The 23,926-nt window shown below is 48.3% G+C and overlaps 1 protein-coding gene across 1 annotated transcript; it reads left to right on the top strand.

Moving 5' to 3' along the window:
• The first annotated feature begins 1,563 nt into the window (after positions 1-1,563).
• LOC147095554 (uncharacterized) lies at positions 1,564-13,974 on the top strand. Its single transcript, XM_085974684.1, has 2 exons — positions 1,564-1,685; positions 9,345-13,974. Exons 1-2 carry the CDS (start codon positions 1,586-1,588, stop codon positions 13,121-13,123), a joined length of 3,879 nt encoding a protein of 1,292 aa, XP_085830810.1. The 5' UTR covers positions 1,564-1,585; the 3' UTR covers positions 13,124-13,974.
• Positions 13,975-23,926: the final 9,952 nt, after the last annotated feature.

Here is a 23,926-nt window from a genome sequence, read left to right as displayed (position 1 = left end):
CTCTTAAACGTCACATTACGTTTAGGTATGCAGTAGGCCTCAAACTGTTCCATTATTTTATCCAGCTTCATTTTGTCTCCATCAGCAGCGAATGTGAAGTTATTATACACCTCCAGCGCTTCATCACCCACGACATGTAAGAACACTGATGCTTTCATTTTATCACTTTTCTCGTCAGCTCCGATTGCTGCTAAATACAACTCCAAACGTTGTTTGAACCTCCTCCAACTTTCAGTCACATTACCTGTCAACTGAAGCTTCGCCGGTGGGTGTAAACCTTCCATTTTTCACTTTGTTAGCTATTCTCCAAAGGTAAGTAACGATGTTCTCTTTTGGCTTGCTAATATGTGGAGAGCTGATTTCGCTGGGTAGCTTCTTTGCCACGAGTTGCTAACTTCAGATTTTTCCTCTTCATCTCTTTCAATCCTTCTTCTGACACCATGTATTGATTTCTAATGTGGGTTCAATGACGACACATTGATGAAAGAGAATGTTTTTTAATCTAAAGTCTGTTCACCTAAGTTAAGAGCCTTACAGGAGACACCATCTTAGAGAGACATCCAAAACGAAACTAAAACTAAACTGCTTCTCTCACATGCCCTCTGCTGGTAAGGCATAAATAATCAAACAGGCAAATACCATCACTATTTGCTGATATCATTACAGATATGGGGTAGGACATTTAGGACTGAGATGAGGAGAAATTTCTTCACTCAGATTGGTGAACCTGTGGAATTCTCTACCACAGAAGGCTGTGGAGGCCAATTTACTGAATATATTTAAGAAGGAGATAGATAGATTTCTAGACACAAAAGGCATCAAGGGGTATGGGGAGAGAGCGGGAATATGGTATTGAGATAGAAGATCAGCCATGATCATATTGAATGGCAGAGCAGGCTTGAAGGGCCGAATGGCTGACTCCTCCTATATTTCTATAACTAAGACCGCCTATTTCCACCTCTCTAACATTGCCTGTCTTGGCCCTTGCCTCAGCTCATCCGCTGCTGAAACCCTCATCCATGGTTTTGTTACCTCTAGACTTGACTATTCCAACACACTCCTGACTGGCCTCCCACATTCTACCCTATGTAAATTTGAGGTCATCCAAAACTCGGCTGCCGGTGTCCTAACTCGCACCAAGTCCTGTTCACCCATCACCCCTGTGCTCGCTGACCTACCTTGGTTTCCAGTTAAGCAGTGCCTCAATTTCAAAATTCTCATCCTTGTTTTCAAATTCCTCCATGGCCACACCCCTCCCTATCTCTGTAATCACCACCAGCCCCACAACCCCCCCACGAGATATCTGCGCTCCTCTAATTCTGCATTGAATGGCGGAGCAGGCTCGAGGGGCCGAATGGCCTACTTCTGCTCCTATCTTCTATGTTTCTATGCCCTCTTGAGCATCGCTGATTATAATTACTCAACCATTGGTGGCTGTGCCTGTTCGGTGTCAAATTTTTTTTCTTATAATATGCCTGTGAAGTGCCTTGGTACATTTTACTACGTTAAAGCTGCTATATAAATACAAGTTGTTGTTGTTGTTGTTACAGGTAAATATTTGAGTGGATTTGAAAAGTGTGGAACAATGTCACACGGAGAAACAGCGGTGATAGAACTGGCAACTCTGAGCCGCCCTTTCCAGCTGGGAATGCTGTACGACTGCCGATCAGACGCTCTGATCCCAGGTAATACAGTAATGCTAACTGTGGGACAACAGACATTAATTAATTTAAGAGCCATGTGATCTGGCAGATAGCTAACATAATACCTATATTTAAGAACATGTCCAGGGAACTATAGACCAGTCAGATTAACATCGGTGGTGGGAAAACTAATGGAATCCCTACTAAAGGAGAAAATAGAAGAACATCCAGAAACCAAAAATATAATAATGAATAGTCAGCATGAATTTCAAAAAGGATAGTCGTGCTTGACCAACCTCATTGAATTTTTTGAAGAGTTAACAGGGAGAGTAGATACGGGTAATGAAGTAGATGTAACTTATCTAGATTTTCAAGAGGTCTTCGATAAGGTACTACATCATCGTTGGGGCCTCAGCTATTTACAATCTATATTAATGACGTAGATGAAGGGACTGAGTGTAATGTATCCTAGTTTGTTGACTATGCAAAGCTAGGTGGAACAGTAAGCTGTGAGGAGAACACAAAGTATCTGCAAGCGATATAGATAGACTAGTGAGTGGGCAGTAAGGTGGCAGATGAAGTATAATGTAGGGAATGTGAGGTTACTCACTTTGGTAGGAAGACTCAAACAGAATATTTTTAAATGGTGAGAAACTTTCAAATGCTGGTGTTCAGAGAGATTTGGGTGTCCTCGTGCAAGAAACACAGAAAGCTAGCATGCAGCTAGAGCAAGCAATAAGGAAGGCAAGCGGCATGTTGGCCTTTATTATAAGGGGGTTTGGAGTATAAGAGAAAAGGGGGGAGAAATTCAGTTGTTAGCGCCACCGATTAATGCCTAAAGAGGCCGAGAAGTGGAGCGCTAGCCAATTTCCGGGCGGGCGCAAGGCGCCTCGCCCCATATTGAGCCTGCATTTAACGCCGGCGCTAAATCTTAGCGCCCGCTCATGGGCGCAGGCTGATTATGATGTCATTTGAGTGTGCAACGCCTTTTGGGTGCCCCGGACCGGAAATTCAGTGGCGCCCCCCTCCGTAGCACCTGGCGCTAATAGTGACAGCTTACCTGGACCTTACCAAGTCACTCTCGGGCTGGAGGAGCGTTATTTAAAGGGGACTGGTGTGGTTTAAAAGCGGCAGCCATTTTTGGAGCACACTTCCTCGAGAGCTACAAAGAGTTGCTGAGCTGCACACTGAGAGCCATTTGATCACTGAGCCAGCGCAGGCAGACGATCTTCAGCCTTCTGACCATCACCTTGCTGTTGGTGAGCCTTGACAACGGGGAACCTTCCTGTGGGCACTTATTATGGGGGCTGCATTGGAGGGGAACGTCCTGCTGCTGAATCATCTGGAAAGGGCACTGAGACGCTGGGAGAGGGGGACGGGCATGGCCAGACGGAGGAGGGCCAACAGACGCCGCCACAGCAGACCTTACGCTGGCAGGGTTTTCCGACAGCAGTTTTCCTACATGAACATGTCGGAGGAGCAGTGTGTCAGAAGGCTGCGATTTAGAAAGGAGCTGGTGACTGAGCTGTGCCACCTGCTTCAGCCAGATCTGCAGCCTCAGATAAGGTGCAGGACATCTCTGTCGGTGGCTGAGAAGATGCCTGCTGGCCTGAACTTCTACGCGAGCGGCTCTTCTCAGGCTCCGCGTCAGAGACTGATCAGAAGTAGCTTCTAGGCCTCTCTCACGGAATGCTTGCTGCCATTCCAAGAACAGGAATGGAACCGGTCTGATACCCCCAAGCCTGTGAAGGGCAAGATGCATGTAAATAGCAGGCATGGCCATTGTAAATGAAGAAAGTGTTTCATTAAACAAAATGTGGTTCCTTCAAACATGAGAAAGCTATGGCAACAGAAAGCAAAACTAATACACTGACACATAACTGCTTCTCACACCCGGGAGACTGTCCAAAACATAAATCACATTCCGACCATCTTCCTTGGCCTTGATTCCACTGCGCCAACCAAAGCATCCAAAGCCCCATCAGTGAGTCGTTCCGCCCTCTGCCTCACCCTTTCCATGTCTTGCTAGGCTGGTGCGCCACAGGTAGGCTCCCACCGCTTTGAAGGCCTACAAGGCAGTGAGTGTGTCTGGTGAAGCCAATTGACCTGCCCCTTTAAGAGCTGGCCGGCGCCACTGTGTCTCAGGGAAAGTGATTATTGACAGCACCCTCGCTGCGCCCCGCCGCGGTGAAATTGGGTTGCGCCGCCGGGTTAGCGCCTTAAGAGTAGCGTGCAGCGCCTGATTTAGCGCCGCAATCACCTTTAGGGGCGCTGCAACCCAATATCGCGCTAGGTGGCGCTAATTTGCGCCTGACGCTAAACTTTGCGCATCGCCAGGACTAGCGCCCCAAACGAGGCTATACCGAATTTCTAGGCCGCGAAGTCTTGCTACAATTGTACAGGACCTTGGTGAGACCACACCTGGAGTACTGTGCACAGGTTTGGTCTCCTTATCTAAGGAAGGATATACTTGCCTTGGAGGCGGTGCAACAAAGGTTCACTAGATTGATTCCTGGGATGAGAGGGCTGTCCTATGATAAGAGATTGTGTAGAATGGGCCGATACTCTCTGGAGTTTAGAAGAATGAGAGGTGACCTCATTGAAACATACAAGATTCTGAAAGGGATTGACAGGGTAGATGTTGAGGTTGTTTTTTTTTTATTCATTGTTGGGATGTGGGTGTCGCTGGCTGGCTAGGCCTGCATTTAGTGCCCATCCCTAATTGCCCTTGAGAAGATGGTGGTGAGCCGCCTTCTTGAACCGCTGCAGTCCATATGGTGTAGGTACGCCCACAATGCTGTTAGGGAGGGAGTTTCAGGATTTTGGCCCAGCGACAGTGAAGGAACGGTGATACAGGTCCAAGTCAGGATAGTGTGTGGCTTGGAGGGGAACTTGTAGGTGGTGATGTTCCCATGCGTCTGCCTCCCTTGCCCTTCTAAGTGGTAGAGGTCGCGGGTTTGGAAGGTGCTGTTGAAGGAGCTTTGGCGAGTTGCTGCAGTGCATCTTGTAGATGGTACACACTGCAGCCACAGTGCACCGGTGGTGGAGGGAGTGTATGTTGAAGGTGGTGGATGGAGTGCCAATCAAGCGGGCTGCTTTATCCTGAATGATGTCGAGCTTCTTGAGTGTTGTTGGAGCTGCACTCATCCAGGCAAGTGGAGAGTATTCCATCACACTCCTGACTTGTGCCTTGTAGATGGTGGAAAGGCTTTGGGGAGTCAGGAGGTGAGACACTCGCCGCAGAATTCCCAGCCTCTGGTCTGCTCTTGTAGCCACAGTATTTATATGGCTGGTCCAGTTCAGTTTCTGATCAATGGTAACCCCCAGGATGTTGATAGTGGGGGATTCAGCGATGGTAGTGCCATTGAATGTCAAGGGGAGATGGTTAGAGTCTCGCTTGTTGGAGATGGTCATTGCCTGGCACTTGTGTGGTGCGAATTTTACTTGCCACTTGTCAGCCCAAGTCTGAATGTTGTCCAGGTCTTGCTGCATATGGACACGGACTGCGTCAGTATCTGACGAGTCTCGAATTGTGCTGAACAGTGTGCAATCATCAGCGAACATCCCCACTTCTGACCTTATGATGGAGGGAAGGTCATTGATGAAACAGCTGAAGATGGTTGGGCCTAGGACACTGCCCTGAGGAACTCCTGCAGTGATGTCATGTGATTGAGATGAATGACCTCCAACAACCACAGCCAACTTCCTTTGTGCTAGGTATGATTCCAACCAATGGAGAGTTTTCCCCTTGATTCCCATTGACTTCAGTTTTGCTAGGGCTCCTTGATGCCACACTTGATCAAATGTTTGATGTCAAGGGCAGTCACTCTCACCTCACCTCTTGAGTTCAGCTCTTTTGTCCATGTTTGGACCAAGGCTGTAATGAGGTCAGGAGCTGAGTGGCCCTGGCGGAACCCAAACTGGGCATCAGTTAGCAGGTTATTGCTGAGTAAGTGCTGCTTGATAGCACTGTCGACGACACCTTCCATCACTTTGCTGATGATTGAGAGTAGACTGATGGGACGGTAATTGGCCGGGTCGGATTTGTCCTGCTGGAGTGTCTTGAACTAGGGGGCATAGTCTCAGGATAAGGGGTGGGCCATTTAAGACTGAGATGAGAAGACATTTCTTCACTCAGAGGGTTGTGAAACTTTGTAATTCTCTGCCCCAGAGGGCTGTGAATGCTGAGTCGTTGAGTATATTCAAGCATGAGATAGATTTTTGGACTCTAGGGGAATCAAGCGATAGGGAGATTGGGCAGGAAAGCGGAGTTGAGGTCGATGATCAGCCATGATCTTATTAAATAGTGGAGCAGACTCGAGGGGCTGTATGGCCTACTGCTGCCCCTATTTCTTATGTTCTTATGTACATAATGGACTAATGGACAAGGGCAGAGATTGCAGAGGCCTGGGAGAAGTAGCAGAATGGACAGTTAGCTGGCTTCAAGACAGAAAGCAGAGAGTAAGGGTAAAGGGTAGCTTTTCACATTGGCAGAAGGTGGGTAGTGGTATTCCACAAGGATCAATGCTGGGACCACTTGTTCACAATTTATATTAACGATTTAGACTTTGGAATCAAACACAATTTCTAAATTTCTGGATGTCACCAAATTGGGGATGGAGGGGATAATCAATATTGAGGAGGACTGCAACAAATTACAGGTGGACATTAATAAACTTGCAGAATTGGCATATAATTGGCAAATTAATTTCAACACAGATAAATGTGAGGTATTACATTTTGGTAGGAAGTTAAGGAGATCACTTATTACTTGGATGGTGCGAGTCTGGGTGGGGGAGAGGAACAAAGGGATCTCGGAGTACAAATACACAAATCACTAAAAGTTGCGACACCGCTTAACAAGGCAATAAAAAAGCAAACCAAGCACTGGGGTTTATTTCTAGAGGGGTAGAATTGAAAAGTAGGGAAGTTAGGCTAAACTTGTATCGAACCTTGGTTAGACCACACTTGGAGTACTGCGTACAGTTCTGGTCACCAAATTATAAAAAGGATATAGAGGCAATGAAGAGGGTGCATAAAAGATTTACAAGGATGATACCAGAAATGCGAGGGTATAACTATCAGGAAAGGATGAACAGGCTGGGTCTCTTCTCTCTTGAAAAAAGAAGGCTGAGGTGTTCAACAATTTCAGACTATAACCCTGCCCCTATTTTATGAGGCGGCAGTTGTTGATGATTCTGCCATCCCCATTTACACCATTTAACCACTCCTGCCTTCACCCTAGCACAGACCGTTCCTTTTATTCTTTCATCCCCTCCCCCTCTCCCTGCCTCTGCACCGGCTTAAAACCTGTTACATCTCTAACTTTTTCCAGTTCTGATGAAGGGTCACAGACCTGAGACTTTGACTCTGTTTCCCTCTCCACGGATACTGCCTGGTCTACTGAGAGTTTCCAGCATTTTCTGTTATTAGAGAGAATGTTTCCACTTGTGGGAAACAGCATAACTAGAGGCCATTCATACAAGAAATCCAATAGGGAATTCAGAAGAAACGTCTTTACCCAAAGAGTGGTGAGAATATGGAACTCGCTACCACAGGGAGTGGTTGAAGTGAATAGTATCGATGCATTTAAGGGGAGGCTGAACAAGCATATGAGGGAGAAGGGAATAGAGGGTTATGCTGATAGATTTAGCTGAGGAAAGATGGAAGGAGGCTCGAGTGCAGCATAAACGCCGGCATGGACTGGTTGGGCTGAATGGCCTGTTTCTGTGCCGTATATCCGATATATAAAAGAGTTGGTTTGTCTGTTTGTCTGTTTGTCTGTCTGTCTGTCCGGCTATACAATCAAATGTTATAGAGCGTACCTACACATATGTTATATCAAAAGAAAGCTTATCATTAGGGGAGTCTAATAGGCATATGTACTTTTTGGTCAGACAAAAATTGTTCGGACAGTATACAAAAAACGTTCAAAAAAAGGACAAAATCCGCTCATTAGCGGTTGACCAATCCTTCCGCTCATTAGCGTTGAGTGACGTGATGGTTGACCAATTGGGGGGTGTTTCATGGCATTTGTGGGCGGGGCCTAATCGTTCAAACTGCCCAGCGGGAGCTCAGCTGAGGTGAGTGGCAGCCATTAAACACTTGCCGGGCCTCAAGCTCAAAAAAATGGTAATGGAGGTGAGGAAATTGTTGATTCATTAGTATTGACACATTAAATATAGATTTCCAGCAAAAAAAAATTGGTTTAAAAAAAAAATCCATTTGCAAAGGGGACTCGGGCTTTCCTCCCCTCGGCGGTGGATGAGCTGCCTGCATGCCTCAGGCCTCGAAGCCTCGGCCTCTCCTCACCAGCCACGCCCGAGCTAGGCACCGCCCATCCTGCTGGGCCCAATTCCCTAAATCGCGATCGCTGCCATCTTGGTAAAGGCTGGCGGGGCGGGACTGAGCCGGGCGTACCCATCGCCGCCATCTTGCTAAAGGCTGGCGGGGCGGGAGACAGCGCGCATGTCAACGTCGGCGGCGGCCCGGAGCGCGACCTCAGCTAAGGTGAGTCGGGCCGGGCCTCACGCGCTACGCCACGCACAGTCCGGCCCTGAGGCGCTAATCCGCACACAGGGGCTTCGGGTCACAGTGTCCGGACTCTCGGGGAAGGGAGAGAGAGAGGGGGAGGCAGGGAGAGAGAGGAAATCAGGGAGAGACAGGGGGAGGGAGAGGAGAGGGGGAGGGAGAGGAGAGGGGGGGAGGGAGAGGAGAGGGGGGAGGGAGAAGAGGGGGGAGGGAGAGGAGAGGGGGGAGGGAGAGGAGAGGGGGAGGGAGAGGAGAGGGGCAGGGAGGGGGAGGGAGGGAGAGGAGAGGGGGAGGGAGAGGAGAGGGGGAAGGAGAGGAGAGGGGAGGGAGAGAGGGAGAGAGTGTAAAGCAGGGGGAGTGACAGAGAGCGGGGAGGGAGAGGGGGAGGGGGGAGGGAGGGGGGAGGGAGTGGGGGGAAGGGAGGGGGAGGGAGAGAGAGGGGGAGGGAAGGGGAGGGAGAGAGAGGGGAGGGGAGGGAGGGGGGAGGGAGGGGGAGGGAGAGAGAGGGGGAGGGAGGGAGAGGAGAGGGGGAGGGAGGGTGAGGAGAGGGGGAGGGAGGGTGAGGAGAGAGTGAGGGAGAGGAGAGGGAAGGGAGGGAGAGAGAGTAAAGCAGGGAGAGACAGGGGGAGGGAGAGAGAGAGGGTGAGGGAGGGAAAGAGTGAGGGGGTGGGACAGGGAGGGATAGCTCACCTTCTTCCTTCCTTCCTTCCTTCGCAGGGGTCGATCGGGCCAGGCCTGAGGCACTCCTTCCCCCCCTCTCTCTCCAGGCTAATCCCGAACTAAATCCAGCAGTCTCTCTCTCTTGCCCCCCGTCTCTCTCTTCTCCCCCCCGTCTCTCTCTTCTCCCCCCAGTCTCTCTTTCTCTCTCTTCCAACAACAACATGCCCTCAAAAAACCCTCGGCACCGCCGGGCACTCCAGCTAGTATCTGATGTCATCGTATGATTCCCTCCATCAGATTTCCTATTAATTTCTGTAAAAGTCATGTGCTCCTCCATCAGATTTTCTTTCTCTGCTCTGCCTGGCAACGTTTAATACCCAGAGAGGAAATGCACAAATCTGCCCCACTGAATCTCTGTTACCTGCTCTATACTGGACTGATTCTTCTTATTTCTCATTAAACACTAATAATTTCAATAGTAATTTGTTTATTTATCTGTTTTTTCTGTAGGGGTCACATTGTGGGACATAGAGACACTGAGAAAAGACCTTGATATGCTATCTCAGCGTAACACAGAGTTTCACATCATTGCATCCGACTCCATTGAGAAGAAAGCCTCTGCACTGAATGTGAACGGATCATTGAAAGCAAGTTTCTTGGGTGGATTGGTAGAGGTGGGAGGGTCTGCCAAATATCTCAACGACACAAAGAGCTCGAAGCAGCAGGCCCGAGTGACCCTTCAGTACCAAACAACAACCAGGTTTGAGCAGCTGACAATGAGCCACTTAGGGCGGCAGAATGTAACCTACCCATATGTGTTTGATCAGGGGACAGCAACTCACGTGGTTACAGCAGTGCTATATGGGGCTCAGGCTTTCTTTGTGTTTGATCGAGAGGTCTCTTCAGCAGAGACCCTGTGGGATATTCAGGGTAACCTGGAGGTGATGATTAAAAAAATTCCTAAGATTGCAATTGAGGGTCAGGCCTCCCTAAAAATGACAGACGAACAAAATTCAAATGCCCAGAAATTCAGCTGCACCTTTTATGGGGATTTCTCACTGGAAAACAATCCCACCACATTCCAAGACGCCATCAACATCTACACAACCCTCCCAAAGTTACTGGGACCGGATGGAGAGCACGCAGTGCCCATGAGAGTCTGGCTCTACCCACTCAACAAGCTGGACTCCAAAGCTGCTCAGCTGGTACGAGGCATCAGTATCGGACTGGTCAATCGCTCTCAGTCTGTGCTGGAGCAGCTCAATGAGACAGTGATGAGATGCAATGATCTGATGAGAGACAGTGTCAGCATTCAATTTCCAGAGATTGGGGACAGGATACTGGAATTCCGAGAGATGTGTCAGGAGTACAAACTGGTTTTCCAGAAGACTTTAGCGAGAGTGTTGCCATCTATCCGTGGAGGTGGGGAGGAGGAAGGGTTACTGGTGGATATTCTGAAGAACAAGGAACAGTCACCATTCAAACACCAGTCACTGATCAAATGGCTGGATGACAATGAGCGGGAAATGAACGTGGTGACATCTTGCCTCACGATATTGAAAGATATTCATGTTGTGAAGTCAAGGAGCGAGTTGGATAGAGAAGTGTTGGACCCAAAGACAGAGTATGTGGTCTGCTTCACATTCACAACACAGCATCAAGAGGACTTCTATCTGTCAGAAGCAGCCAGCTACCTACAATCTCACACAGCTGAGAAAATGCAGGTACCAAATCCTGCTAACCGGGTTAGTGTAGGACATCACAACCAGCAGTGGTTTAACTCGCGGTCTGTATCCCAGAAGATAAGGGAGTGCGCTCGCTTATTCCTGGATTTTGCCACAGCTAACAGAGCACGAGGGAAAACAAAGTTCATTGTTGCTTCTGTGCAGGATGACAGCAATGTAGGAGCATCGATTTACCTGTATGAGGGAGGGTTTGTGGTGAGCCAGTGCTTCGAACCCCCGTCACAGCCGGAGAAACCTGTGGTTAGTGGAACCACACATGACAGTGTGACACTCCAATTACACCCACCGAGACACGGTGCTGGCGAGATTGTTGGGTACAAGGTGGAGTACCGAGCTACCCAACAGGAGGAATGGGCAACTGTGGGTACATCTGATCAATCCGACTCCTTCACAATTCCTGGGTTACAGCCACACCAGGAATATCAATTCCATTACAGAGCAGTGACCAAGGCAGGGGTCAGCATGGCCAGTGAGAGTCACAGTGTCACCACACTTCCTACAAGTCCACCTGGTAAACCTTCAACACTCCAGGTATACTCCTGTGCTGCAACACTCACCTGGGCCAGGCCGACTGAGATTGGAGCTGGTGTCGATATAGTTCAGTACAGGATAGAATATAGAGAAGGAAAGGCAGTTACCTCCAGCACGGAGAATGGATTATGGGAGAATCTGAAGGCAACAGACAATGAATGTCGTTATACTTTAGAGGGATTGAAACCCAAGGCATCCTACAGAGTGCGAGTGTCTGCTGACTGTGGAGAAAAAGGTTCTAGTGCACCAAGTGATGAGGTTTTAATAGAAACAGAAAATAAACCGATGAGACGAGCCGAGAAACTTCACAGAGATAGTATATTAACAGACAGTGGGAACCCTTCCATTTACATGCTCCACTTAGAGAAAAAGATACTTGACAAGGCTGGACACCGTGTGAAATGCTCCTTCGGAAAGCCCACCACAAAACACAGTGTCAGGACAATTATGCTTCTTGGAGCAACAGGAGCAGGAAAAACAACCCTCATCAATGGAATGATCAACTACATCCTGGGCGTGGAATGGGAGGACAACTTCAGATACAAATTAATAGATGAAGGGACAGGAAGATCCCAGGCTGAAAGTCAGACATCCTCAATCACTGCCTATGAACTCCACCATCGCGAAGGATTCAGGATTGATTACTCTCTCACTATCATAGACACGCCGGGATTTGGAGATACCGGGGGGATAACTCGAGATAAATTTATCACTGATGAGATCCGAGAGTTCTTTACTTCCCCAGATGGTATTGATCAGATCGATGCCGTGTGTTTTGTTGCTCAAGCCTCTTTGGCTCGCCTGACTCATGCACAGAAATATGTCTTTGATTCGATTCTTTCCATTTTTGGCAAAGATATTGCAGAGAATATCCGAATACTGGTGACGTTCGCGGATGGGCAAGTTCCCCCCGTTCTGGAGGCCATCAACGTTGCTGAGGTACCGTGTCCCAAGGATAAGAAAGGTCTTCCCGTTCACTTCAAGTTCAACAATTCAGCCATATTTGCCCAAAGTTCAGCTTCTGGAATCTCTGTCAACAAGAGCAGTCCTGATGCTGGCAGTGAAGAGGAAGAGGAAGAGGACGATGATAACTTTGATGCAATGTTCTGGAAGATGGGATCAAACAGTATGAGGAAGTTCTTTGGAGCTCTGAGCAAAATGGAAACGAAGAGTTTATGCTTGACAAAGGAGGTCCTCAGGGAGCGTCAGGGGCTGGAGGCTGCGGTAGCGGGATTGCAGCCTCTGATCAAAGCGGGCCTGACAAAGCTGGAGGAGATCAGGATGACACAACAGGCTCTGAACCAACACCGGGTCGATCTGGATGCAAATAAAGACTTTGAGTATGAAGTTGAAGTCACAGTTCCAGTAAAGGAAGATATCAGCGGGACTGGCAATTACATAACCAACTGTCAGAAATGTCACTTCACCTGTCACTATCCCTGTGGGATTCCCAATGATGCTGATAAAAGAGGATGTGTGGCAATCGACAGAAATGGAAACTGCACCGTCTGTCCTCATAAATGTGTCTGGTCTGTTCATTACAACCAAAGGTACAGATTTGAGTATAAAACCAGAAAGGAGAAGAAAACATACAGCGAGCTGAAAGCAAAGTATGAGAAGGCATCTGGTGAACAGATGACACAGCAGAAAATCATGGAGAAACTTCAGCAGGAATTGGCTGACGTTCGGGATGTGGTGCTGGAGCTGATTGAAATAACATCCGAGAGCATTTTAAGACTTGAAGAAATAGCTCTCAGACCAAACCCGTTATCGACCCCAGCTTACATCGACCTGCTGATTCAATCTGAGAAAGAGGAAGCTAAGCTTGGGTTCCTGGAACGAATTCAGTCACTGAATGCAGTCAAGCAACGGGCTGAGATAATAGCAAAAGTTGCCGAGAAAGAGAGGCCGTTACCAGGATCGAAGCAATATCCTGCTGAAAAGGGAAGTAAAAGTGTCGGAAAACGTGTTAAAGGCGTGGTCTCTGACGTGTGGAACTGGTTCAGTCGTTGAGCAACTTTCCCAATTTAGCCTGAAATAACAAATTGACAAAAAATCATCCCAATCTTTCCAATTTAGAGTGAAGATGTTTCCCTCAGTTGATGAACTAATCTCTAATTGTACTTCACTGGCTTAACCAGCTCCATCCAGCTGTTTCCAGTATCGAGGGCAGATGTTCACTGGCCGATCTCCCATAGCATTGTTCACAGTGAGCCACTGTTTGCGATTGGTGAGGGTACTACTGTGCCATGTTGGGGGCAATATCAGAGCCATTGATTTAGTGTCTGAATGAGGCCAATTTCCTGTATAAAGCAGTCCAAGTGCACATACATATCGAGCGAAATGAACCAAGGCCTGGAGTCTCTGTATCTCCCCTCCATGAGCATCCTTTGGTGGTTGGGACACGGACTAACTCTCTAAAACTAAACTAGATGTTCATATTTAGATTTGTCCTGTAACTGGAGAAGTGCACTGTACACAGGGAGGGACCCGGACATTCGGTGGGCATGAGCAGATTGGAAGTGTGGGCATTGCTATTGTGGGGCCTTCGAGGCCCTGGTTCTTGAGGCAGGGGTCAAAGTGCATTCAGTGGCCTCAGATGATGCGGCCTGAGGGTGGAATGTGTCTGTAGTGCTGACCAGAAGTGCTCATTTTTAGCATGGGTCAGAAGAGGGTCACTGGCCAACATTTATCCCTCAACCAACATCACTAAAACAGATTATCTGGGTCATTATCACATTGCTGTTTGTGGGAGCTTGTGTGCAAATTGGCTGCCGCCCATCCGTCTGTCTGTCTGTCTGCGTGTCTGTCTGTCAGGCACGAAGGGCCGAATGGCCTACTCCTGCTCCTATCTTCTATGTATCTTCTATGTATGTCCATCCGCCTATACACTCAAAAGTTATAGAGCGTACCTACACATATGTTATATCAAAAGAAAGCTGATGATTAGGGGAGTGTCATAGGTGTATTTACTTTTTGGTCAGTCAAAAATTGTTCTGACAGTATACAAAAAACGTTCAAAAAACGGACAAAATCCGCTCATTAGCGGTTGACCAATCCTACCGCCTCATTAGCATTGAGTGACGTGAAGGTTGACCAATCCTACGGGGGGAGCGCGCTGCGTCACGGGGGGCGTTTCATGGCGTGTGTGGGCGGGGCCTAATCTTTCAAACTGCCATTAATTCGGCCATCTTTACCTCAGCTTTTATTTTTATTCACATTTTAACAGCTTCATTTTTCCCACTTTGTGTGTGTGTGGAGGGGATTTCTTTGTTGCTCTGCCTCCCTTTGCGGCTGTAGGCCGGGGACTCGGGCTTTCCCCCCCCTCGGCCCGGTCCAGGGGCTCGGCTCCATTTGCGGCTGCGGGCTGGGGACTCGGGCGTTCCCCCCCTCGGCCGGGGTCCCGGGGCTCGGCCTCCGTTTGCGGCCGCGGGTCGGCCCCGGGTCCCGGCTCCGTTTGCAGCCGCGGGCCAGGGACTTGGGCTTTCCCCCCCTCGGCCCGGTCCTGGGGCTCGGCTCCGTTTGCGGCCGCGGGTCGGCCCGGTCCCGGCTCCGTTTGCAGCCGCGGGCCAGGGACTTGGGCTTTCCCCCCCCCTCGGCCCGGTCCCCGGGGGCTCGGCTCCGTTTGCGGCCGCGGGTCGGCCCGGTCCCGGCCTCCGTTTGCAGCCGCGGGCCAGGGACTTGGGCTTTCCCCCCCTCGGCCCGGTCCCGGGGCCTCGGCTCCGTTTGCGGCCGCGGGCCGCAGGCCGGGGACTCAGGCTTTCCGCCCCTCGACTAGCCCGCAGGCAAGCCACTGCAACGGTCCGGAGCGGGAGCCACTGTGCACGGCCTTCCCCGCGGCGTCAACCGCCACGGCCCGAGAGCCTGACCAAAAGCAAGCAGGACTCCGGGTCACTAAGGCCCCACACCCCCCCTTTCCCCCCCCCCACCCCCCCCCACCCCCCCTTTCCTCCCCCCCACCCCTTTCCTCCCCCCCACCCCCCCTTTACCCCCCTTTCCCCCCCCACACCCCCCTTTCCCCCCCACACACCCCCCCCTTTCCCCCCCACACACACCCCCCCTTTCCCCCCACACACTCCCACCTTTCCCCCCAACACCCCTTCCCCCCCACCCCTTTCCCCTTTCTCTCTCCCCCCTTTCTCCCTCTCCTTCCCTCTCTCTCTCTCTCCTTCCCTCTCTCTCTCTCTCTCTCCTTCCCCCTCTCTCTTTTGCCATGAGTGCGGGGCTGAGAAAACCGGGGCTTTCCAACGAGCCGTCCCCGACCGCACACCTACCCTTTCCCCCCCCACACACCCCACCTTTCCCCGCCAACACCCCCTTCCCCCCCACCCCCTTTCCCCCACCCACCCCTTTCCCCCCACCCCTTTCCCCATTCTCTCTCCCCTTTCTCCCTCTCCTTCCCTCTCTCTCTCTCTCTCCTTCCCTCTCTCTCTCTCGCTCTCTCTCCTTCCCCCCTCTCTCTTTTGCCGTGAGTGCGGGACTGAGAAAACCGGGGCTTTCCAACGAGCCGTCCACGACCGCAATCGCACACGGGAGTCCGCAGTGAAAGGCATTCATCTGCTGCCCGGGCCAACCGGGTCCAAAGACCCGCCACATTAACCATGAGGAACCCCGGGCTCGCTTCGGAGCGATGGGCACCCGGGCCTCCCGTTGTCGGACTGACTCCGTTCTGGTACCGAGCTGAGTTGGGGCCGGGCCTGAGGAGCTAGGGAGGGAGAGGGGAGGGAGGGAGAGAGAGGAAAGGAGGGAGAGACAGGGGGAGGGAGAGAGAGAGAGGGGGAGGGAGGGAGGGAGAGGAGAGGGGGGAGGGGGAGGGGACGAGGAGAGAGGGGGAGGGAGGGAGAGGAGAGGGGAGCGAGGGAGAGGGGAGGGGGAGGGATAGGGGGAGGGAGGGAGGGAGAGGAGAGGGGGGAGGGAGAGGAGAGGTGGAGGGAGGGGAGAGGAGAAGTGACCAGCCCACCAGTCTCATAAACAGTTTTACAAAAAAGCCTGGGCAACGCCGGGCACCCCAGCTAGTTTCCTATAATGCAACAGTGACTACACGTCAAAAATTACTTAATTGGCCGTAAAGCGCTTTGGGACATCCGGTGGTCATGAAAGGCGCTATATAAATGCAAGTCTTTCTTTCTAGTGGGCTCTCAGATATCCGGTCTGGGATTGGATGGTGATCTGGGCAACCATACACAACAACAACTGGTGATCAGAGCCACCATACACAACAACAACAACTGGTGATCAGGGCAACCATACACAACAACAACTGGTGATCAGAGCAACCATACACAACAACAACAACAACTGGTGAACAGGGCAACCATACACAACAACAACAACTGGTGATCAGGGCAACCATACACAACAACAACAACTGGTGATCAGAGCAACCATACACAACAACAACAACTGGTGATCAGAGCAACCATACACAACAACAACAACTGGTGAACAGGGCAACCATACACAACAACAACAACTGGTGATCAGGGCAACCATACACAACAGCAACTGGTGATCAGGGGCAACCATACACAGCAACAACTGGTGATCAGGGTAAACATACACAAAAACAACAACTGGTGATCAGGGTAAACATACACAACAACAACTGGTGATCAGGGCAACCATACACAACAACAACAACTGGTGATCGGGGCAACCATATACAACAACAACTGCCTAATTAGTCCCACTCTCCTGCTCTTTCCCCAGGGCCCTGCACATTTTCCCCCTTCAAGTGTTTATCCAATTCCCTTTTGAACGTTATGTCCTGGTGACGAGGGGGAATAACTGCTCAGTACCTCTTAGATACAAAGAAATAATGCTGGAAATCCAAAATAATAAAATGTAAATACACAACAGGCCTGTCAGGATCTAAACAGAAACAATAGGGTGAACTTTCTGTTTTTGACTAAGGGAATCTCAATCTGAAACGTTAAACTGTATTTTCTCTTTTCAAATGCTGACTGGCCCGTCGTGTATTTGCATTATTTTCTGTTATTATCTGTTTTATTTTAGAGTTAGAACAGGGTTCCATTGTTTAATCATTTTATATCGATATAAAAAGGGAATCGGGAACTAAGTTCAGAAGCCAGCAGTAAATGGAACAGGCTTCTAATGCTGTAATAGAGAGGCGAAACATTGCATTAACATTTGTAGTCGCTATTCCTAGAGTTATGTGTTGTCATTTTATTGTTTCAGATGCTTTCTTCAAATAATTAAATAGCAGATTACAGATTATGTTGCTTGTGTTCAATTATTGGACAGTGTGATTCCTGGCAATGTTACCCTGTTTGTGGAATTTTAGAATCATAACTTAAACCATTACTGTTAAATTTTGATTCTGAAATTCTGATTGCAATAGTTTGGAATTTTAATTCCACAGTGAACAAACGCTTGAATTCTGTTCCACAGCGTTTGAATTTCATTGAATTTTATATAAGGTTGCAACAAGTGTTTCTATATTCCATTAGTCAACTGTACTTTATCCAGTGATTTGCTTTGAAACCGTACAAACTTTGATCAGCTCTCACCTGCATGACAATAAAACAAATGATTTAATCCAGCTCGGTGCCACCTTTAATAAACATTAAATACCTGGACAAAGCTGTGTAGAGAGTAAGAGACTGGAGGACGGGTGTCTAACCTCACCGAGTGATATGTAATATTATTATTTTAGAATTAAGTGCTTGATATGTTTTTACTCTGATACTTTCCTCGAGCTCAGTACCAAAGACCACTCCATTAATGACTCCCCCCAATCCCTACAAACCAGAGTGTGACTTTAAATCCATATTATCTGGTAATGTAGAGCAGCCCAGATACTGAATAGAGCCCCTCATTATGGTCTCCAGCTTGCTGCAGCAACCCCTGAACTTTGAAAAGTGGTAGACTATATATCCTATCAGACTGCGGTTTGGACTATAAACTATGATGAAGCAAATTCATCAAGAACAACAACAACTTACATTGAAGATTTTCACCCAGAAAACACGACTCACGTTTTCCCCGTGAATGAGAATAGAATACCACCAACCAGTGACACCGTGTGGTGGGGCAATGGGTCATCAGTGAATCCCACCCACCAGTGGCCTCGTGTGGTGGGGCAATGGGTCATCAGTGAATCCCACCAACCAGTGACTCCCTGTGGTGGGGCAATGGGGCCTCAGTGAATCCCACCAACCAGTGACTCCGTGCGGTGGGGCAATGGGTCATCAGTGAATCCCACCAATCAGTGACTCCATGTGGTGGGTGTAAGAGTTTCGCAAAATTCCCCTGAAAACAAGAGAAACATTGGTCCACATCGTGGATGAAGATTTGTGTTTTTGAATTGCCTCTGGGTCAGATCAATGTTTTGAAGCATGCTCAGAGCCACGAAAGACTGGACTGGACTACAACGGAGTCGAGGAAATTCGTGGAAGTATTCACACACATTGAGAAGGAACATCTTTTAAGGCTTGTGCTTTTGAGCCCGGTCAAACACAGAGGTTTACAGCTTGTAATGTGTTTGTGTGAAAGACCTGTCAATCAAACCAGGGAGGTCAGGAGTTGCCCACTTGACCCGAGGCCACAGAGACAGGTTGTTGTGGCTGGCTATGATTCAGCAACCAATCATAGTCCCTTTTTTGTGTACTGGCCAGAGAGAACGGCAGGAGCATGAAAGACCTGTCAATCAAACCAGGGAGGTCAGGAGTTGCCCACTTGACCCAAGGCTGATTATGGCTGGCTATGTTTAAACAAGCAATTCAGCAACCAATCACAGTCCTTTTGTTTGTGTACTGGAACTTTAGGCGGGAATTTTTCCAGACAGAGCGGTAGCAGCAACAGGTATAAAAGATAGCTACTGAGAAGCTATGGGGTCTCTTTTTACTTCACTGGACCACAGGTGAGCAGAGTGTTCTGACTCCTCAAACAAGACAACCTAGCAAGGAGTTTGGGGTGGTGATTTAAGGGAATTGCTAAGATTGTTTAAATAACATTGTAGCCATTGTATCCCTCGTTTTTGCCATCTGTACCCCCTTGTTATATACTTTTGTTGCATTTACTATGTTCGTGTGGTATAGTTTATATTTGATTATGGTTCTTTAGTTTAATAAATTTTGACTTTGCTCATATCCAAACAAATTGTCCGCTTTAACATCATTAATTGTAAGTCCTCCAGTCAGAACTGAAAGGTGGGGTAGCGATTCGGAACCGCTGTTAAAATTGGTTTACAGTGCAGCTGGCAAAAAGGCTGCTGGCCAGGTATGTTACCATAAACCAGGTAATAGATGCCTCCCCTACAGTGGGGCAATGGGTCATCAGTGAATCCCACCAACCAGTGACTCCATGTGGTGGGGCAATGGGCCTCAGCGAATCCCACCAACCAGTGACTCCATGTGGTGGGGCAATGGGCCTCAGCGAATCCCACCAACCAGTGACTCCATGTGGTGGGGCAATGGGCCTCAGCGAATCCCACCAACCAGTGACTACATGTGGTGGGGCAATGGGCCTCAGCGAATCCCACCAACCAGTGACACCGTGTGGTGGGGCAATGGGCCTCAGCGAATCCCACCAACCAGTGACTCCATGTGGTGTGGCAATGGTTCAACGGTGAATCCCACCAACCAGTGACTCTGTGTGGTGGGACAATGGGTCATCAGTGAATCCCACCAACCAGTGACCCCGTGTGGTGGGGCAATGGGGCCTCAGTGAATCCCACCAACCAGTGACTCTGTGTGGTGGGGCAATGGGGCCTCAGTGAATCCCACCAACTTGTGACTCCATGTGGTGTGGCAATGGTTCAATGGTGAATCCCACCAACCAGTGACTCCGTGTGGTGTGGCAATGGTTCAACGGTGAATCCCACCAACCAGTGACTCCATGTCATAGGGCAATGGGCCTCAGCGAATCCCACCAACCAGTGACTCCATGTGGTGGGGCAATGGGTCATTAGTGAATCCCACCAACCGGTGACTCCGTGTGGTGGGGCAATGGGTCATCAGTGAATCCCACCAACCAGTGACTCCGTGTGGTAGGGCAATGGGTCATCAGTGAATCCCACCAACCGGTGACTCCGTGTGGTGGGGTAATGGGTCATCATCCCATCCCTAGCTCAGCCATCTCTACATCCAGCACTTTGCCAGCACCTACCCCATGGTAAGTGACAAAAGAAGCTCCCTAACATATACAGGCCTCAAAAACAGAAAGACTTGCATTTATAGCATTTCAAATTGCATTTCATGACCTCAGGATGTCTCAAAGAGCTTTACTGCCAATGAAGTACATTTGCAGTGTAGTCAGTGCTGTAATGTAGGAAACGTGGCAGACAATTTGCACTCAGCAAGATCCCACAAACACCAATGAGATAATGAACACATCATCTGTTTTTAGGTGCTGTTTGAGGGATATATTTTGGCCAGGACTCCGGGGAGAACTCCCCTGGTCTTCTTTGACTAGTGCTGTGGGATCCTTTACATCCACCAAAGCCAGAACAGGTCAGATGCCTGACTGCACAAGGACAAATGTCCAGACCAGTGGTTCCCAACCTTTTTACTTCTGAAGCCCACCTCCCATGTTATAAAAATTCCACGGACCCCCTGTAACACAACACTAGTATTTTCTCAGTATAAAGGAGCAGCGGCTTTCCTTTGCAGCACAACACCAGAATGTTTTCCAGTCAGTGCTGCCGCCCCCTCAGTGCAGACCCCAGTGCAATTTGTCCATAAGAACATAAGAAATAGGAGCAGGAGTAGGCCAATCGGCCCCTCGAGCCTGCTCCACCATTCAATAAGATCATGGCTGATCTGATCCTAATCTCAAACCTTCTATCACTCTGCATCCACCCGAACCCATGTGATCTCCTGGGAGAGGCGAAAAACCAGATAAAGACCCAATGGCCAATTTGGGAGAAAAAAATCTGGGAAATTCCTCTCCAACCCATCTAGGCGATCAAAATTCTTCCAGGAGATCACTCTGTCCCTATATTTTCTAAAGAACTTACCTTCTGTAAAGGCGATCTCCACCCCAGCCAGGAACAGGAATAAAACCATCTCCTGAAATCTTACACAGAATTAGAACACAGTAGGAGCAGAACCAGGCTACACGGCCCCTGGGCCCACTCCACTACCCACAGGGCCATGACCATTCCGAACCTAGAGTCATGTCCAATTTCCTGCCCGCTCCCCGTAACCCTTAATTCCCTTTACTTCTAGGAAACTATCTATTTCTGTTTTAAATTTATTTAATGATGTAGCTTCCACAGCCTTCTGGGGCAGCAAATTCCACAAACCCACCACCCTCTGAGTGAAGAAGTTTCTCCTCATCTCAGTTTTGAAACAGCAGCCCCTTATTTTAAGATTTTGCCCCCTAGTTCTAGTTTCACCCTTCATTGGGAACATCCTCACCGCATCCACCCAATCAAGCCCCTTCACAATCTTATATGTTTCAATAAGATCGCCTCTCATTCTTCTGAACTCCAATGAGTAGAGTCCCAATCTACTCAACCTCTCCTCATGACCACCCCCTCATCCCCGGGATTAACCGAGTGAACCTTCTTTGTACTGACTCGAGAGCAAGTATGTCTTTTCTTAAGTATGGACACCAAAACTGTATGCAGTATTCCAAGTGCGGTCTCACCAATACCTTGTACAACTGCAGCAATACCTCCCTGTTTTTATATTCCATCCCCCTAGCAATAAAAGCCAACATTCCATTGGCCTTCTTGATCACTTGCTGCACCTGCATACTAACTTTTTGAGTTTCGTGCACCAGGACCCCCAGATCCCTTTGTACTACAGTACTTTCCAGTTTCTTGCCATTAAGATAATAACTTGCTCTATGATTTTTCCTGCCAAAGTGCATAACCTCACACTTTCCAGTATTGTATTCCATCTGCCAAATCTCTGCCCACTTACTTAGCCTGTCTATGTCCCTTTGCAGGTTTTTTATGTCCTCCTCACTCACTACTTTCCGTCCCATCTTTGTATCATCTGCAAACTTTGATATGTTACACTCGGTCCCCTCCTCCAAATCGTTAATATAGATTGTAAAGTGTTGGGGACCCAGCACTGACCCCTGCGGAACACCACTAGTTACTGGTTGCCAATCTGAGAACGAACCATTTATCCCAACTCTCTGCTTTCTGTTAGAGAGCCAATCCTCCACCCACGCCAGAATATTACCCCCAATCCCGTGATTTTTTATCTTGAGCAATAATCTTTTGTGTGGCACCTTGTCAAATGCCTTTTGGAAGTCTAAATACACTATGTCCACTGGTTCCCCTTTATCCACCCTGTATGTTACTTCCTCAAAGAACTCCAGCAAATTTGTCAAACATGACTTCCCCTTCATGAAACCATGCTGAGTTTGCCCTATTAAATTATGTTTATCCAAATGTCCCGTTACTGTCTCCTTAATAATGGACTCTAACATTTTACCAACCACAGATGTTAGGCTAACAGGTCTATAGTTTCCAGCCTTCTGCCTACTACCCTTTTTAAATAAGGGTGTTACATTAGCAGTTTTCCAATCTGCCGGGACCTTTGCTGAGTCCAGTGAGTTTTGGAAAATTATTACCAATGCATCCACAATCCCTACCGCCACTTCCCTCAAGACCCTAGGATGCAAGCCATCAGGTCCAGGGGATTTATACGCCTTGAGTCCCATTATTTTACCAAGTACCACTTCCTTAGTGATTTTAATCGTATTTAGTTCCTCCCCCCCTAGAGCCCCCTGTTTGTCCAGTATTGGGATATTCTTAGTGTCCTCTACTGTAAAGGCTAATACAAAATAATTGTTCAGTGTTTTTGCCATCTCCATGTTTCCCACCATTAATTTCCTGGTCTCATCCTCTAAGGGACCAACATTTACTTTAGCCACCCTTTTTCTTTTTATATAACTATAGAAACTTTTGCTGTCTGTTTTTATATTTTTTGCTAATTTACTTTCATAAACTATCTTCCCTTTCTTAATCAATTTTTTAGTTATTTTTTTCTGTCTTTTAAAGACTTCCCAATCTTCCATCCTCCCACTGGATTTGGCTACCTTATATGCCCTTGTTTTTAGTCGGATACTATCCTTAATTACTTTACTTAGCCACGGATGGCTATCTTTTCTTTTACACCCTTTTTTCCTCAGTGGAATATATATTTTTTGGAAGTTGTAAAATAACTCCTTAAATGTACACCACTGATCATGTACCATCTTACCCTTTAATCTATTTTCCCAGTCCACTCTAATCAATTCCGCTCTCATACCTTCATAGTCTCCTTTATTCAAGCTCAGCATGCCTGTTTGAGATCCAACCTTCTCACCCTCTAATTGAATATGGAATTCAACCATGTTATGGTCACTCATTCCAAGGGGATCCTTTACTAGGACATTTTCAATTAATCCTGTCTCATTACACAGGACCAAATCTAAGGTTGCTTGCCCCCTGGTTGGTTCAGTTACATACTGCTCAAGAAACCCATCCTAATACACTCAATGAACTCATCCTCAAGGCTGCTCTGCCCAATTTGATTTGTCCAGTTAATATGATAATTAAAATCCCCCATAATTATAGCTGTTCCCTTATTACAAGCCTCAACTATTTCCTGATTAATACTCCGTCCAACAGAGTTGCAACTGTTCAGAGGCCTATAGACTACACCCACTAGTGTTTTTTTCCCCTTATTATTCCTTATCTCCACCCAAACTGTTTCACTATCCTGCTCCTTTGACCCGATATCATTTCTCTGTATTATAGTGATTCCTTCCTTTATTAACATAGCCACCCCACCTCCTCTCCCTTCCTGCCTGTCCTTCCTGATTGTTAAATAACCTGGTATGTTTAATTCC

The sequence above is a fragment of the Somniosus microcephalus genome, unplaced genomic scaffold (genome assembly GCF_052327205.1).
Source record: "Somniosus microcephalus isolate GS21.2 unplaced genomic scaffold, FLI_Smic_1.0 unresolved_chr1, whole genome shotgun sequence".
NCBI classification, from domain to species: Eukaryota; Metazoa; Chordata; class Chondrichthyes; order Squaliformes; family Somniosidae; genus Somniosus; species Somniosus microcephalus.
Note: the sequence above shows the minus strand (reverse complement) of the source record. Positions and strands in the feature narration are given on the sequence as shown.

Bases quoted from the DNA above. Each gene is read 5' to 3' on its own strand.
- LOC147095554 (XM_085974684.1), top strand. From the start codon at position 1,586: ATGTCACACGGAGAAACAGCGGTGATAGAACTGGCAACTCTGAGCCGC. The intron at 1,686-9,344 runs GTAATACAGTAA...TTTTTTCTGTAG, and splicing joins ATCAGACGCTCTGATCCCAG to GGGTCACATTGTGGGACATA.